Genomic DNA, 17,781 nt, shown 5'->3' with positions numbered 1-17,781 from the left:
CTAGTGAAAGATAGGCATAACGTGCTCGGAGGTGAGCCCCGATTCAGATCGTGGCTTTAGAAGTACTAAGCTTCTTTTACGATAGTACGCCAAATTTCGTAGTATGATTGGTTTAACTTACCACTATTAAGCTTGGCTTCCAGCTCCGCAGACAATGTAAGGATCACACTGGGGGGCGTAGATAAGAGAGAGTATTCTGAGGGTCCCTTTTCACGTGGTCTAGATCCTTGACCACCACACAATCGACAGTCAAGGCATCTTCTTTGAACTGCGACGCCATTCACGCTGATGGCTTCACTAGTTCGCCTCTAAGATTCCTTCTAGAATAATTCTTAACCTGCACATTAACCTTGTTTTAACTTCTATCGGACTGAGGCAGTGGGCGAAAGTTTTAGATCTGGGAATTTGAGAGCATGAAAATTGACGAGATTGAGGCTCGTCTCGGGCAAAGCGAGGGGTTAGCAAAACGAATGCTTATCTAAGTTATCTTTCTTGATATTCATATTGAGTTTCGCATTTATGTTGATCTATTATAAAGAAATTTTCCCTATCTAATTGTACACAGACATTTACAGCTTAAAAATAATATAAATCGCTCTTGAGATAACAATGTGGATTCATGGAGAAGTGTCAGGGCTAAACCCACGCTTTCACCTATAACTCTCAGCACAAATACTGTGTAATAAGCCGCCGTTATCCATCGACTATCCCTACTCATCAGCAGTCAGCATTATAATCCTCGCAAAGTTGAACCAATTTAATCCCTCAAACGGTCGTTAACCATGGAGTCTCCGAGCTGGCGGGGTCTAGTGCAGCGCGCTGTTCACTCCGCATTTGTGCCCATCCACTTCCATCCACTGTAACTGTCACTATCAAGAACATCGCTCAGGCTTCAGCGTGGCAACGTCCTAGATTACAGAATTTTGAATTTCCAACTAACCTCCGCCTAGCTTCTACTTCTCCGAGGATCCATGCATCCCCCGAAACCTTATTTACTTCAGGGACATTAAATTCTAGACCGCGATTTACCGACTCGCATGAAGGCCTATCTCGAGCCTATCTACGGGGCATTGCGGATACACTATTCGTAAATATCGCTTGACTTGAGAACGCGCTGGACTTTAAAGATCTATTTTACACTCACTGATCACGCTTCTTACAATTACAATTACAATTACAATGTTACAATGTTCAATGTATAACCTGATGTTGTTACGAGTTTGAATGAGGCTATTGATTGATAGTGTGATTTCAAAATGGATATTTTCCGTGTGTAGACGATTTGACAATGATCTAGTACGTAATGATTTCTTCCCCGCCTTTCTACCGGGAGATTGGAAGTACCAATGTTGGGGAAAGAAGCAATCAGTAAAATACTAGACAGTGAGGATAGGATTTTCAAAGCAAGATGATTATGATTGATTAGACTTTGCAGGGTTAGCATGCTCACACAACGAATCCGGAATCTTTAGTTCGGACTTTAATTCAGAACTTCACATCCTATCATAAAACTTTTTGATTTAAAAGATGAGAACTCAATTATCCACCATTCCAAAGAGAGCGGAAAAAATTAACCTAAAAATCTTCCTCCGATTGTATGTTGGTTAGTGGGCCATAAGTAAACCTAATTTCACGCCCGAGTAGGGATGCAACAGCGGATTGCCCAGCACTAGACACATTGCCATAATTGCTCATGAATGATGTCGACATAGCGGTATCATCGCCATCTTTCATGAGTGGCCGTATGACATCTCTCGTTACGAAAGATCCCTTGTCAAGATAGAAAGGCTGGCTACCAACTTGAGCAGGACCGGAACGTCCTAGCGGGGCAGTCGAGAAATTATCGTTGCCATTATTGGTTGCCAATTTCGAAGACCCCCCTTGAGATTGCTCGTTTTCATCCTGAGGATCAGGGGCGATAAGAGGTACTAATCCTCGTGATGTTGCTTGTCCAGGGATTAGCCCTCGAGCAGAAGCTCGCAATCCGCTCTTCACAGCTGTTATACTTTTACTGGCAACCCCGCCCGCCGCTGCTTTGGTGATATTGTACGAGCCTGCCCGACCTACTGTCTTTTTAAGAGCTGTTGGCAAGGCCTTGGAGGCTTTAAATCCGTGCTTGAGAATATTGCCACCAATCTCGCCACCTATTCCACCCAACAGCCCACCAAGAGCATCCAAACCAACACTTCTCCAAGTTATTTTTTCTCCATTTGCGACACTTCCAATCATACCAGAAGCTACATCGGAAACAACGCCTGCAGCGATACCAACGCCAACCTGTATAGCCAAGCTTGCACCACCAGTTAAAATTCCAACACCTACACTAACGGCGATCCCAATTACCACCATGATGAGATCTTTCCACGTAAAATTCATGCCGAAGAGACTGAAATGACCACTTGGATCAACTCGATTGATGGGATCTCCTAAACAGTATACATAAGGATTGGTTTCTCCGGATGCAAATGGAGCCCAAGGATCAGGTGTATGGAATCTTCTAAGCTGGGGATTGTAAACTCGATACCCATTGCCTAGATGGTACCATCCTGTAACCGGATCTCGCCATTGTCCATTGAAGCTAATAGAGGAAAAGGAAGACCCAGCTCCCGAGCCAGAACATCCATACGGCGTGTACTGCTGGGTTTGAATCTGGTTAGGGTTTTGAGAATCCAATGTTGTGAGAACAGATTGTTGACAATTAGAAGCCCATAGATGGGTTTCGATGCTTCCGCCTTGCAGAGAAATTATTTCTCCCCAATACTCCGATCCATTCGACAAATAGCTAACCGAACGATCTCCTTTTTGTACAGCTATAAGCGATCCCCTATAAAAGAATTTTGTGTCTGGCTGGTTGGGTATTCTCTGACACGCGAGGTTTCCCGCTGCATCATACAGGTATTGCGCAAGAACATTGTTGTTATCTCGCACATCGGTCAAGCGGCTCATGTTATCATATTGGAGTCTTCGGCCTTGCTCATCGCGTGTCAAGCATCCATTATAATCATATTCGAGAACCGCTTTAGATGGATAATTCGGATGTGTGTTGGTGATCTGAATGAGTTGAGTAGGATCTTGTGTGCTGAAAGAGCTAACAGAAGTGTTTGAGCTGCCGTCTTGAAATACTGTGGAAGTCTGTACAATATTATCGTAGTTATCGAAGACGAACCGTTGCGATCTAAGAAAATTTCCATATTGATCTGCAGGAGGCTCGCTTCCCTGGCATTGATAATTGACAAGACGGTTATGGACATCATATTCGAAACTTTCGCTTCGCATCACGCCACTGCTTTTCTCCTGGAGGCGCGAAGCTACAAGACCAATTCCATTGTATGTTTGGCTGAGATGATATATCAATGTTGATTCTCCACTGTATACAGATCGTTTTATTTCCCTACCGAAATCATCGTATGCTAGTTTGGTAGTTATTTTTGTATTCTTTCCTTCGTCCTGAACACGGCTTTCGGTTACACGACTAGCGCTGTCGTAGACAAATGATACTTTTAATCTGCCTTGTACCACCTGTTGAGGTCTTCCAAACGCATCATAATGAGTTTCCTGCAATTTCCCGTTCGCATCGGTATACTTTTGCAACTTTCCGGCCATTGAATAAGTATAAAGAGCAGAGAATGTCTGGCCTCCAGTGATAGATATAGTTTCTCGGGAAAGTAACCCAGAAGTCAAATATTGTAGATCATGAGTCGAATAAGCACCTTTAAATTGCAACGGAGCAGCAGTTCCAGCGTCATACTTATAGGTATCTGTGTGATTGCTACTGGATATTTGCGTAAGTGCGCCATCCAAAGCTGACTGGTAGGTTAAGTTGTGTTGCTCTCCCTTTGCGTTGGTTATTTGTGTAGGATCGGGCGAAGTTCCTTGGTAGCTTTGGCTAGTAGTTCGTGTACCGACAACTTTCCTTGTAATACGACCTAATCCATCGAAGGATTGCTCGCCCACTGTTCGGTCATTAAGCTTCACTGTAGTCGGCAATAAAGCAGTGGTTTGACTCGCATACTGTGTCTTTATAACGCGAGTACCAGGCCAGGTAGTCTCAACTACCCGGTCAAAGGAATCGGGTTTGTATTCGGTTACACGACCAAGATTATCCTGCTGCCTGAGAAGACGATTTAAGCCATCATAGGTGTAGTCCATCTTGCTGTAGAGGGTGTTGTTCTTGTGGTAAAGTGCTATTTGTGTGGGTGCGCCAAAAAGGTTCAACTTGGTCTTAGTCATACCCTCGCCCTCAACACCTTCCACTTTTGTGTTGGTGATTGGATCTGTATTGGTCAATGTACGCAAGCCAGAGTTTTCTGATACTCTATGAATCTTGCCCCAATCATCATATTCCATCGATTTGATGCTTTTTTGCTCAGATGGTGACTCTAATTTCTCGGTTCTCAGCCAATCAATATCAGATATCATAATGAGCTGATCCTGGGCGTTATAGCTATTTTCCTGGATCACCCGAAATACTTGACCATCCTGTTTCTCAACCCGCCAAAGCCTTTCCAAACCATCTGTGATGTAGCGAGTTTGTACACCCTTTGTGTCAATCACTGTTCTGCGGGATCCGCTGTTGACTCCAAGAAAAATGTACTCCTGACGTTCAGCGGATTCATAGGGGGTACCTTGAGAGTGGACCGTCTTGGAAGCGCGACCGAGACTGTCATAATAGTAATGAGTGTAAATACCAGTTTGATTATTATGTGTCGCTGGAAGTCCAGACCACAGTGAATAGCCCGTTTCCTCCACTACTGTAGAAGCATCAAAAGCTGTAGTAGCCATCGTCTGTACGAACTGGCTACCACTGGGATATGTGTAGGTCCAATTATGTGTCGTTGGATATTGATCAAAGAGCCGCGTCACCTGTCTCTGAAGGCGGGTATGATCTCTTGCAGTAGCATTGTTCACGTAAGTGTAATCGAACTTGGTAAGAAGCTTATTTCCTTCCAAATTTTGCTTCTGCTGCACGATAACAAGATAACTCGTCTTTGCGCCGGTTGCCGTGGGCATTTGGGCATATGTATAATTCTCACTGCGAATTGGCCCCGCAGCATTCGCTGGCGTTACCGTCTCGCGTTTCAAGTATCTTTGGAAGTCATGGGGATCACGTGGACAATAAATGCCCTCACCAGCTGCTGGATAGTAACTGCGATCAATTCGGATACCAGTTGGTTTGATGTCTTGTGTAGGATTTCCCCACTCGTCAAAGACATGATGGCTCGTTTCTGTGCGAATTGCCTGACTCGCTGTATCCTTGTAGATAGTTTCGACAGTTTTGGGTAATTGATATTGTGCAGGTTGGTTTTCAAATGACGCAAATGGGATCGCATGGTATGTGATCTTCTGGGTGACCTGTTTGATGCCTTTCTGTTGTTCAGAAGTGATGAGAAGATGAAACTTATTATAAGTGTTCTTCGTTACCATCCCACCTTGAATTTGAACAGTCGACGTGTATTGGTATTCATCGCGGGTAAGAAACAGATTGTCTTCTCCATTTCGCCAGTTTTGGCTACTACCATATGCAAGAAAATTTTGATCGGAATATGTGTAGAAGGTTGTGATTGTAGGTTGTGAGTTGCCTGGACGTGCAATGTGCGATATGGCATAAGGAATTGCCTGGTAAGGGGCCCCTGTTGGCAACCGATGCCCTTGTTCTTTGTAGCTAATCTCTTCCACAAGACCGGACGGACTGGTTACATTGTTCAGATGAACCATTTGACCGAACTTTTGATAGCTAAACTTCCAGGATGCTCCATCCCAAGGCAGACGGATCTCTACCAACTGATTGTTTCTTTGAATGAGAGTGAATGTAGCTGCTTCGGGTGTATTCGGAGCCTTTGTTATTTCCACTTGAGTTGCGCCATACTTGACTTCAAGAAGGATTTCTGAGCCCTGCTGAATCTTGTCGAGGCGAGCAGTCTCGCCAAGTGCAGACCAAACAAATGATAGCGAGCGTCCAGTAGATGCATATAAGTCAACAAGAACAGACTTATTGTATCTATTGTTAAAATTGGACAAATTCTCGATTTGGCCCGACTTATAAGTGATCTGGTATGTATTGGCATCTAACTTCTTCAAACTCGAACTTTTAAGCTTTTGATCGGTGGTATATATTGCGCTGGATGTTTCCGTAACTCGGTAAGACTCGCCTGTTGAGAGGCTAACTACTCGGTTCGACTGACGGTGTTCATAAGAAGGGAGGTTGAATGACCATCCTTGACCCAATCCAATGTCTTGTGTGTTCAAGGGATGGAAGGATAAGGAGAGCTTGAAAGGAGGACAATTTCTGGCTTGAATTGGTGCTTCATATAGATCAACCATACACGTGTATTGGCCGGTACGTGGATCGACGCCTTTCTGCAAAAAGTCGCTAAAATTGAACCCCTGAGAGTAGATAGTAGGACTAGACGACATTTTTATGACGATGAAGTATAGCTTGGAAAAAAGTCGCAATAGTTGTGTTACTAAAGTCAGAATATAGACATAGGTGGACGAACAGTTGGTATTGTAGGATATGTGCTGTCTTCTATTCCTCCTGGCTAAAGATGATCAATCAAACTGCAGAAGAAGTGAAGGATAAAACTATCTCTAAAGCGGCTTAATTCATGAGTTTGACTAATCTCAATAGTCTAGAATGACTCTTGGTAATATAATTCAATCTGATTCTCTCAATTATCTGCAGCCACAGTATCGCGTGGGATTTTAACAGAGAAATTTCATCAATTCTTGCGAAGTCCAGCATAGACCCCGAACAATGCATTGCGTCTGTGTGAAAGAGAACAGAAGTTCGTCAAACCTTGCGAACTCAATGCAGTCGATTCAGCCTTAATACTGAAGTGGGCGTTGATCAAGTTCTGCTAACACTCATCTTTTCAATGCAAGTTTCAGCACACAAATAAATACGTGTTCAATCATAGTAACAGTTAGATATTGAAGTTGTTTCACGATCTCGAAAGTAATCATGGGCGGGGTGTTCTAGGGTAATTTGATGGATAACCGAGACCATCCTGATACACGCCGGTTTAATTCAATATTCTTTATCAAATTGTTGCCCACGGATATGTAGCAAGCTTCTTCTGGAATAATATGACAATGCATAACATACATTCCAAGTGATGAATATAATCTCGTCAAACATGGTAAGAAGGTTACCTTAAACCCCCACTTATTTTATGCAGAGTTCGTATTCGTGTAATTGTGGTCAGCAACCCCTCTTTCAACATTCAGCTCGCCAAGTACGATGTGGACAGTACCAAGTGAGATGAATTGAGTAGTATACATGATCAATTCGTATGATTTACTGTTGTGCAACAGCTTTACTTGTGAAACTACAAAAGTGCGAAGTGGTAATGAGGGGTCGAATGTCCCATACTTGTTCAGAGGCATTGTTTTGGACCAAAGTTATTAATGATCATGCTTCTCCTGAAGCTTCATTGGTGACTTTCGGAGAGAACGGGGGTGTGCAATTGATGTGTACCCACCAAGCGTGCCTTTTGGGATTGGAAACGCGCGGAGAGAAAGTTGAGTGTGGTGGTAGGTGATAGTATATGCATATAACAATTCATCTGCCTAGTAAGAGAGATATAAACGCTTTGATCATTGCACTTTTTACTTAAACTTATCAATTCTAAGCAATCGGGTTTGTCGTCACACAACATACTATTTTCACTAAAGTCGATCACACACACAAGGGATACTGGGAGTCATGTCTGTACAATGGGAAGTAACATTTCTGAGTATACACACCAGTGAGGCCGGCACTTCTCTATTTGCAAATGGCAAGATGCAGGTAGCTGCGAACGTCTTGATCAAGGCAATCAATCCAGTCAACTACAATCCATACATCTTGACAGCAGCAGAGCTAGCGAGAATTGAGTTGGTTGACTATTACAACACTAACGAGAAGCTCGTTGGCCCTTGGACGTATACCACTCTCGAGAATGAATTTTCACACACAATGCCTCCTGGTACCGGGTTTGCTGCCGATGAAGGAGATCTCCCTACACAGCCATTTATGGTAGACCAACATCAACGATATTGGGTCAGCACAACAAGAGCTGAAGTCAAGAACGTTGGAGCACGCATCACCCAACCAAACGGCAAAGTGGTCACAACTCGCAGTGCAGAAAACGACTCATACATTGCTTTCCGGGGCTACCAGGAAATCAGGTATTCTTTATCCAATTCAGAATGGTGGAGAGAAGATACCGCCAGTGGTAGCGGCTGGGACCAGGACAACTATTTCCTCAGAAGCAGGGTTCACTCGTTCATCAGAGCCGACCGCACTGGCTATAGAAATGACAGTTTTGCCGTGGTGGGAATGCGCAACAGTGTAGCATATCATCGTGCAGGTCCAGACTTACACTACATGTGGCCCATGGGGGGAAGGACGACTGTAAACGCTGGTAAGTCTCTCATTTCCTTCTTCTTATTTTACACCTCCCCCATACTCCAATACGACCTTCGTTCCTTTCCGCCCAAATTATTTGATAGACATTAACAACTCTTTCTTTCACAACAGGATTGACACACTACGCCGATGGAAGAGTGCACCCAAAGGCTTGGTCAAGAGACATTGTTATCAGACAGCATGCAAATTCTCTATGTCTTACTCGCTTGAAGACGTCCGGTCCACTGGGTATTTGGGACCTTGGTTGGTGGTATTATCCCACGGCCACAATGTTCGACCAGTATGGTAATTCAGGCATGTTTGAGTTCGGTGTTAATGAATATAACACAATATCCGTTCACAACCGCGGCACGAAATCTTCCCCTCCGTCCGATACTCCCCATGATGAAAACGAGAAGACTACTCCAGGTGCGGAAGTCGATGAGAGCGAATCGTCAAATCTCAGGCCGTCAACGGATTAATCTTGTCTGAGTCTTCTAGGGAACGCGATGGAGGTATTACTGTTAGATATTTGACAGATCTTAGTATTATCTTGCTTGTCTTGATTATAGTATAGCAACTCGCCTAATCACGTTCATTAAAGCTAATGATATAATGTCTCTCATTTTTCGTCTGTGTCTTGGGCTTAGAATCTGGACGCTACTGCTTCTCAAGGTTGAACGCCTAAGTCCATTCTCTATTCAAAAATGGCTACACCTCAGATACTCAGATAGCATTCAATGAAACAATCATTACTCATCAACTGGCGTGCATTGCCCTGTGCTTTGTTTGACCTGAAGACTACAATTCATGTATCGAAATGACGATCATGTGATCATGATAGAGCTACTAGCTAGGCCTCGAACACCTTATTCTTAGTGCTAGCTTTCAATAGCCTTTAATAACAGCAAAGGGTATGAAAACATGTTCATCCATCTTGTATACACTAGCATCAATTCGTAGACCCTCCAAATTCAAATACAATAGAAGCGCGAGCTAGGTGCGACAATACCGACTCCGCTATTGTAATCCTTCTACCCCCTATGCAGTTTCTTTGCAGTACCAGCACACGCAAGACAATATACACTTGATCCATATTAAAAAGTGATAGTATATACCGCATACTATGAGACCCATGGAGCCTGAAACCTAAACTTATAAAGAAAGACAAGGTAATACCCATCTGTTGAAAGCAAGCAAGCAAGCAAGTAAGAAAGAAAGAAAGAAAGAAAGGGGACGCCGAAGCCGCAAGGACCATGCGATGATTGCCACTAGCCAATACAACTGATCCAGCTATATTTGTACCATTTGAGAGAAGTTCAATAGCCATTTTCAATTGGCAAAAGCTTTGCGCGCTTCGTGTGATTTGGTCTTGATCATATTTTCTGCTTGGTGTACGGCACCCTGAGACCTTTTCACTGCTATGTATTATGCTTCGTACATACCTCAGTGCTAAGCTAGCACTTTAGCAATCTTACAATGGAAAGAAAATATGACTATTGGTTAAATAAGGTCATGAAATTCAGGGATGCCCGAATATTATTTCTATCGCATGGAGGCAAACCGAAATTTTCCCCAAGGTCTAAATTGACAAATAGTAAAATAACGGTTACCCGGTATATTTGTCGTTACAGCACATCACTCACATACCATTAGGTCCCCCTTTCTTCCACAACACTTTGCATACCAGCCTGATATTCCGCACTCTCCCGGTCATAACTCACTACCATTAGGTAAAGCACATCCTAAAAGTAGTTAGCTTTGCACACTCCATGACTAAATAGCGGGGAAAATTGAGTTTGCATAACTAACCTTTTGCAGGATTCTCTTTATAAGCCCAGACTTTCTCTTTTTCCCAAGTCCCATGTCTGGAGTAATGACTTCTCCTCTTCGGTACGCCTTTCTAATGCTTTTATTCTGTCTTCTTTCTTCCTTTGCAGCTTCTCGCTCCGTTCTTCGCGCTTGAGGATTGACATGACCGCCAGTGATAAGGGAGATGAGTGACCCGCTACTAGCCGGGTGATTTGGATCAGAGTAGCGGGAGAGAAATTGCGGTTTAGGTGTGGCGAGAGAGCTGGTTGGATTTTGCATTGCCTAGTTTTGTTAGATTAGGATTTGTGGGGAAGCTAAACAAAACCTGGGGAAGTTGGCAGGATGAGTAACGTGAGGAAAGTGGAGAACTAACGTATTTGGCTTGGGCTCGACGATCGAAGTAATCGGTCACGAACTTTCCACTGTCCTTGAATTTGCTACCTTTCTGGGAGTTTTCACTCCCCTCAATATCGGCAATACGGTCCAATGCTGGGAAAATCAAGGGTGCTGCTTCTGGCATCTCGAGTTCTCCATATGTCGTCCCGCTTGATAGTTTGATGTTTTTCAATGTCTTTTTGAAACCTGTGGTTATATCATCAAGAGAAGAAGTAATGGCTTTGGTAATATCAACAGATGCGTGCGTTTCCGATGATTCGGGCTTATATATAAGTATCAAGCAGTATAGGCCACGAGGCATGAAATACTCATTGTTTATTCTATCGAGGAAGGTATTTGTCCTGCGAAATACCCATCAGCTCATATTGAGAACATTGAAACACGAAGGACCAACCTTGATCGTGATTGTAGCTCCATAGCCACACCAACTGCAAACTGAGTAGCAATAGATACACCCATTGTGATTGGGCCGGGCACGAATCCTACAATTCCGGCCGCTGCATTTATGACTTGCAACCACGGAGAAGATTTACTCGCATGGTAAAATGTTTTTAGGAAATCCAAGAAAGCAGCTTGATCAATCCCGCAATCTTCCAAGATTGGCGCATATGCTCTGATGAACCCACGCTTCTTGTCCCTAGGTCTGCGTTGTGGGAGAATGACTGGACAGGGCAATTTTGGTTTCTCAGCATTATATGCTGGAGGCGGATGATTACGCAAAAACACATTGACGAGCTCATTGGCATCTTGTGTAAACTCTTCAGAAGGGGTGGCTGGATCAGATATATCTGCCGCTTCGTCTAAAGCCCAAGCTTCCTCGTCTCCATCCCCTGATTCTGTGTCCGAGGAATCATCATGCTCGTATTTCTTTTCGAGTTCGTGCTTTTCCTTATCATTCACTGGAACAGCTTGGCCTCTTGCCATCATTCTCTCCGCATCCTCTGCGGATAGTTCAACATATCGAGGAGGGGCATCGCTGTACTCGTGATCGGATTGAGCACCTGCTCGACTACTTTCGCCATTAGACGAAGCCTGTGGTAGGTTTGATGAGGACTTATTGCGATGATGGTGAATTGTTTCTGATACAAGACCAACTCCTGAACCAATGAGTTTGACAAGAATGCCCATGGTTGTAATGTAAGTTGTGTTAATTGGTTAAAAAAGTGCAGTATTGTTGGAGAGAATGAAAACGCTAGATAACCTTAACGACGATTTGAGAAATGCAATGATACTTGGCCCGAATTCACCTCTCATTATATACTTACTATCTCATGCAATCTAATATAACTCTCCAGTTTCAAAATGATCATTCGTCAACAGGGCTGAGTGTTTACAAGTCTCAACATCTTGCAAACCTCATTTGGACAAGATGGACGGAGCTTCAGCTTAATCCCACTAATGGTGGGAGTGTGTGTATGGTCCGTGCGTTTTTGTCGATTGCATGCGGCCGTAATTATTTGAGAACTTTGCCTAATTGAGGCCATCAAACCGTAGGGCTATGCTTTTGTGGATTTTTCACAGGGTTATTTTGGCTCATCATGAACCGTCGACGATGCCTTTCAAATGATTCCAATCAAGCATCGTGATTGTCAGGTTAATATGCATATCAAGCTTCTTGGCAAAGCTTGAGTGTCCGAGGTTATAACCTTTCAGACGACATGTCAAGTCAGCGATGATCTATCTATCACGGCCTTCGACTTGTAAGTCGATACAGTGTTGTTCACTAAATGTTTGCACCTTTGATGACGAATCCGTGTTAATCCAGGTGGATCGATGCTCTCAATGGCAAACACACCGATAAGCATAGCCTACACAAAGCTTCTTGCAATTTGACTCTGCTAGAATAGCATCCAATCATTGCGAGTCTAATGCGGCTGAGTGTGGGGTAAATCGATCACTGTGCACACACACACCACCGAAATATATCTCTGATATTCGTGGAGGGACCACAGCCTGTCTTCTCGAAACACAATGGCGGCAATCCCACTTATCGAGGAAATGGGGCTGCTGACTCCTGGCTTGAGAATCCGGGGAAATATGAGTGGCGTGAGGGCCATAATTGGGCGAATTTTCCTGAGTGGGGGGTTCCGAGATGAATAGCAGGATATTTAACCCCCAAACTTGGGCGTCCCAGTTTTACTCCCTTTCGGGTGTATAAGATCTTCACCAGTACTTGAAGCATGGGGACACTCATACCATCCAATTTTGGATGCTGGAAATTCATTCTTCTTTTTTGTAAAAGACAAAACAATTATTTGCCATATGCCAATAAGCAATTCCAATACTCTCTAGGTCAGCAAGACATAATTGGCGATGATGGAATTCCAAGAGTATCCGACTTGTCCTCCAAAGATGGGGAGTATATTACTACCTCTGTAGCAGAGATCCTGGCGAAGCACTTAATACTGGATATCGCCGAAACGTGTCCTGCGGTTCAATCTAGTGGCTCTTCCAACACAATACCGACAGAGCCTCGGTTGTCCAATCCTCGATCGATACGCAGAGCATCCAGGCCATTGAACCCAACGATAAACGTCGCTTCTGGTTGTCAAAAGCCTTGAGACCGCTCCTCATGATGTTTTTGATGGCTCTTACTTTAGGCTTATGGCATTCCAGATTCACTGTTTCTCCTTCACAACGAGATCCTAGTATGGGTTTGGAGCAGAAAACCCTATTTCTCTCGTTCGGATGGCGATTCTGTCTTTGCTTTTGGCTGTCACTTATGCTTATTACTGCCGTGACCGTGATGAACGATATCACGCGCATGGAACCTTATGCAACACCGCCGGATCTGATCTGACGGCACTCCTAACTTGGACTCTAATTTTCAGAAGCAGCGAATATTTGGGCTCGACCTATTTGATACATTAAGAAAGCCGCATCGAGGCCTCTCTTTTGGTGTGGAAGGAACATAATTCTACCTTGCCAAATCACTCTACGCTGGGCAGCCCTATTGTTGCTTTTGGCGCCCAGATCAATGTCGATATACAAATGATAATAACGAATACTGGTATGTTAGATTCGACTTCTTCTTAGAATGTTCTTAATGCCTCTTGTTGTATTTGCATCAATATCAACCTGACATATCTAATTTTGCTTCACTGGTCTCCAACAGGTACTCATAGTTTTGCAGCCACTTCTGAAAGTTGAAGCATCCATATGGAAATATGTGACTGCTTGAGGTTGGTGAATCGGTACCGCCAGGCGCATGGCTTTACAATTCAATCACATCTGGCTAATACTAGTGTATCTGCAACATCAATTCTCAATATTCGATTAAAGCATCATCAATCAGCAGTTTAGCTACAATATTTTGCCTGGCTATACTGATAACTTCAATACAAACTACGATTGGGATTTTGTTCTGGCATCGACACTAATTGCGACTTTTACTACAAGATGTTGGAACACTTGGTAGTAAATTACGTTCGTTTACAGCAACGAGGAGTTACTATTAGCCATAAGAAAGCACTCAGGAGCTTCAAATGATGTAGAAACTTGACAAACATAGGGCATTTCGAGTGTTGTGGAGTATTGGAGTTGTGAACGAGAGGAATGAGAAGGAAGCCTTCCAAAGTGGAGACTAGATGTTTCTCCTCCCATTAAACAATCCCAAGAAGAAAAGCGGCCACTGACTGTTGGCAACTCATTAAGATTTTATTCTAGCCAAACTTACTTTTGAAGGTACGACTGGGTAATAACATAATTTTACTGCACACCTCCGGTCCTACAAAAGAGGCTATGCACGGCATGAAGCCACCAACAATTCATCCGCGATTACGAACAAATTGGGCATCTTCATATAACCATCCAGCGACATCTCTTCGTAGATCCCAACTTTGCATCCTTCGAATGCTTTCAGATGTAACAGATTATAAGCGCCAAGATTTCTTTATGTCAATACCCTAGCTTTTATGTTATGCGCCTTATTTTGTGCCACTGATCCTGCATACCTATAGAATACCCACAATACCACCATGTAAGTGCTTACAATCAGGCTGTGAGTTATCTTTGTCATATATTCACCCTCCCATATATCAATCAGAAACTTGATGTTCGTTCAATCGAATAGTTCATTAAGTGAATGATTAAGATTTCATGTTCAAATGCCAATTAGATGTCGAGTGAATAACGTTCTCGCCTTATTAGGATTAGGATAGTTCTTTCCTTTCACTCAGAGTCTTCTGGTTCCAAAAGTTTTGGACATTTCATTATACGCAACAACCATTTCTTCCATATAATGCATTATTCTAAAACCCTCCGCATACTTTCTCTCCCACACCCTAATGCGCTCATACCAAGTCGCAACGCCTTTCTCTCTTTCATAACAAGTACCGCCATCTGGCTCTTGCTGTTTTCGTTTTCCCGTCATGTTTATTGGCGAGACCCACACTCCGCATTCTTCGATAGCACACATGTCTATGAGAGAGACTATTCTGATCGACGCCAATCCTCGGGGTTATCGTTTCTAGATGGTCTGGTCGAAGGTAATAAGACATATTTATTCAGTAATTCTACTTCGAATCTTTCCGGAGACTCAGATGGGGATGGCGATACAGAGGTTCCTGATATGTGTATAGCATATGTAACCATCAAGCGCGACATGCAGGATAGGAATGAAGGAAGACAATATATAGATGCAGCACTAGGAACCATGGTAGATGGATTGAGTGAGGAGGAAAGGAAGAGAGTGTGGATTTATGTGTTGTTTGCAGATATGGATCCAACTGTTCATCCGTTATGGGATGAAGAATGGTTGTGGAGAGTAGTAGATGATTATGGTGGATATGACGTTAGAGGGGAGAGGAGAGAGTGGCTGGAGGAATTAATGAAGCAGAAGGAATGGCAGATTAAAGGAGTTTTGTAAGTTTTCTTCTGTGGAACTCAGAATGCCAAGCTAGTTAGCAGATTCCAAGAACTAACAACACACGAGCGATTACGTATACGCGTTAAGCCGCTGCTATGATACCCACGCTCCTTACATAGCAATTATGGAAGACGACATTATATTCGCTCATGACTGGTTCCAGCGCACCATTTCTGCTCTCAATAAAATCGAGTCTCTCTCTCAAAATCCTGGAGATCAATTTTACAATTGGATATATTTAAGACTTTTCTACACAGAAACATTTCAATCATGGAATGAGGAGGTAGATTTCTGGTATCGACATAGATATTTTCTACTTTTTTTCGCTGCTCCTCTCTGTACAGTTATCGCTCTGATATTCATGCGAAGCAAAATCGGCGAGAAAAGGAAAACAGGAGGTTGGCTGGATAACTGGGTGATCTTTGTTATAGGAGTCGTGGTTGTACCAGCCTTCATAACTCTGGGGTTTATGGTTGGTAAACACAATTTGCCATGGTGGGGATTCAGAGGGAAATACGTGGTGAAGATGAATAGTGGAGGATGCTGTACACAGGCTATGGTTTTCCCAAGGGAGCAGGTGGAGGGATTGAGTAGTTACTTGACGGGAAGAGGAAGTGGCCAGACGGATTTAATGATTGAGGATCTCGCGGAAAACCAGGGTATGGAGAGACTGGCACTTGGGAAACAGGTCGTGCAACATGTAGGAGCAAAGAGTATGTTTTTTTCTTCTTTTGTGGGGGGAGATTGAATGAGATATTCATGAGACTGATTTTGTGTGTAGGCTCGAGAGGTGATAACCCAATCAACGCTATGAGTACTTGGGCATTCCACTTTGAGGAATACGACAAAGTTTCTGTGTTTAGAAACTCGGTGTATGAAGAATCTTGATCTAAAGATCTGTGAACTACCAGGCCAGTGACTATCGGATGAATCTCCTCGCTGTTTCATATTTTCGGAATATGAAAACAAATCACTGTTCTCGAAACCACGCTAGTAGGATATCAAATACGAACCTGCCTCTTTCTATTTCCAGTCTCTTAATCATCCATTACATATAACAACTATCCCACTGCAGGCAGCTTTGGGTCCTTCCCTCCAAGAGTTAATGCTGCGTCTGCTCGATGTTAAAGAGAATGCTTTATCGGCTATGATTGCCTTTAGGCACAAGTATAACACGTGGTTATCGTAGCGGGGAAGCTTACTATCTGCGAGCTGACTGCCCTTTGGCAATGAGACTTTTGGGGCCAAGTGATTTTCATTCATCTATGAGGAATCAGGGCACGAATATTGGAGAAGCGAAGAGTAGGTTGTTCGGGATACGATGAACTGTCAGGATTGTATGAATTCTTGTTGCCTTTTGGCAGAAGCGGTTAGGTATCGATGTGATGATCAGGTAAAATTAGAGTAGGGAACGAAGAAGAGGAAGAGAAGAGAAGAGCAATAAGATCGAAAGACTTCAGTGGTTCGAAGCCAAAGAAGAGTGATAAATACGTTAGATAGCCTAATTTCGATGGCAGTCGCCCATTCTTGGATCGAAACTCGAACTGTTCCTTGTTACCTTTTGACAATAAACAGGGCGTTGGGATGCGATTGATATGTATTCCAAGTTCTGATATTTTCGGATCAGAGTCACCCGAATACTCGGTTCCCATATTTGGCATTGCGATTTTCCTTTAATATCTTGAGTATTCTAATAGGGAGTTCTTGGTAGATGGAGAATTCAGCTTGATGACCAGAATTTTCGAAAGTCGAAACAAGACACGTGAAGGGGAACCTCCTAGGTATTGTCACATCAGGATGGTATGTCATCTGGTCTTTGAAAAATCGACAGAATTTAATACTTGGATGAACACTATCTGAAGCCTCATGCAGACATTGCCAAATCACTGGTATCATAGTACATGCCTAGAGCATGCATAGCCTATCAAATTGAGATGGTCGGAATGCGAGGAAATAGGCAGGTGCTATCAGACAGCGGGGTTTTTCGTGGACGCTATGCTAGAAAAACTCCACTCACCCAATTTTACCGAATCCCACGATTAAACTGTTGCTGCCTAACTTGATACTGATCCCAGTGTACATGCTAATCATCGACTTTGAAGCTAGCAGAGCTTAAACCTTACCTCAAATCAACGATGTAATCTGTTAGGGACCTACTCAAAATGAGATATATCGATAGTCTCCTTGGAAAATGTGACATCGTTGCGTACGAAAACGGTCGTGTCAGCTGAATGTGAGTATGAGGTAAAGTGCATCGCTTGCCGGGGAGGGGTATCTGATGATACCCTACTCTACGCACAAACTTGTGAAGCTCGAA

At 43.3% G+C, this 17,781-nt stretch overlaps 4 protein-coding genes across 4 annotated transcripts; 2 read left to right on the top strand and 2 right to left on the bottom strand.

Moving 5' to 3' along the window:
* Positions 1-1,575: 1,575 nt before the first annotated feature.
* EAF01_009472 (uncharacterized protein) lies at positions 1,576-6,414 on the bottom strand (the record flags this gene model as incomplete). The annotated part of the gene is made up of 1 exon (XM_038917728.1): positions 1,576-6,414. The coding sequence occupies one exon, from the start codon at positions 6,412-6,414 to the stop codon at positions 1,576-1,578; it is 4,839 nt and encodes a 1,612-aa protein (XP_038766537.1).
* Positions 6,415-7,571: 1,157 nt separating this feature from the next.
* On the top strand, positions 7,572-9,152 carry EAF01_009471 (uncharacterized protein). Its single transcript, XM_038917727.1, has 2 exons — positions 7,572-8,405; positions 8,522-9,152. Exons 1-2 carry the CDS (start codon positions 7,706-7,708, stop codon positions 8,869-8,871), a joined length of 1,050 nt encoding a protein of 349 aa, XP_038766536.1. The 5' UTR covers positions 7,572-7,705; the 3' UTR covers positions 8,872-9,152.
* A 743-nt stretch (positions 9,153-9,895) lies between these two features.
* Positions 9,896-11,928, bottom strand: EAF01_009470 (uncharacterized protein). The gene is made up of 4 exons (XM_038917726.1): positions 10,992-11,928; positions 10,575-10,938; positions 10,202-10,483; positions 9,896-10,134 (listed from the first exon to the last, which is right to left on the bottom strand). Exons 1-4 carry the CDS (start codon positions 11,723-11,725, stop codon positions 10,042-10,044), a joined length of 1,473 nt encoding a protein of 490 aa, XP_038766535.1. The 5' UTR covers positions 11,726-11,928; the 3' UTR covers positions 9,896-10,041.
* A 2,909-nt stretch (positions 11,929-14,837) lies between these two features.
* Positions 14,838-16,971, top strand: EAF01_009469 (uncharacterized protein; the record flags this gene model as incomplete). The annotated part of the gene is made up of 3 exons (XM_038917725.1): positions 14,838-15,460; positions 15,531-16,177; positions 16,246-16,971. 3 exons carry the CDS (start codon positions 14,838-14,840, stop codon positions 16,350-16,352), a joined length of 1,377 nt encoding a protein of 458 aa, XP_038766534.1. The 3' UTR covers positions 16,353-16,971.
* Positions 16,972-17,781: the final 810 nt, after the last annotated feature.

This window comes from Botrytis porri (genome assembly GCF_014898465.1).
Source record: "Botrytis porri strain MUCL 3234 chromosome Unknown BPOR_014, whole genome shotgun sequence".
NCBI lineage: Eukaryota > Fungi > Ascomycota > Leotiomycetes > Helotiales > Sclerotiniaceae > Botrytis > Botrytis porri.
Note: the sequence above shows the minus strand (reverse complement) of the source record. Positions and strands in the feature narration are given on the sequence as shown.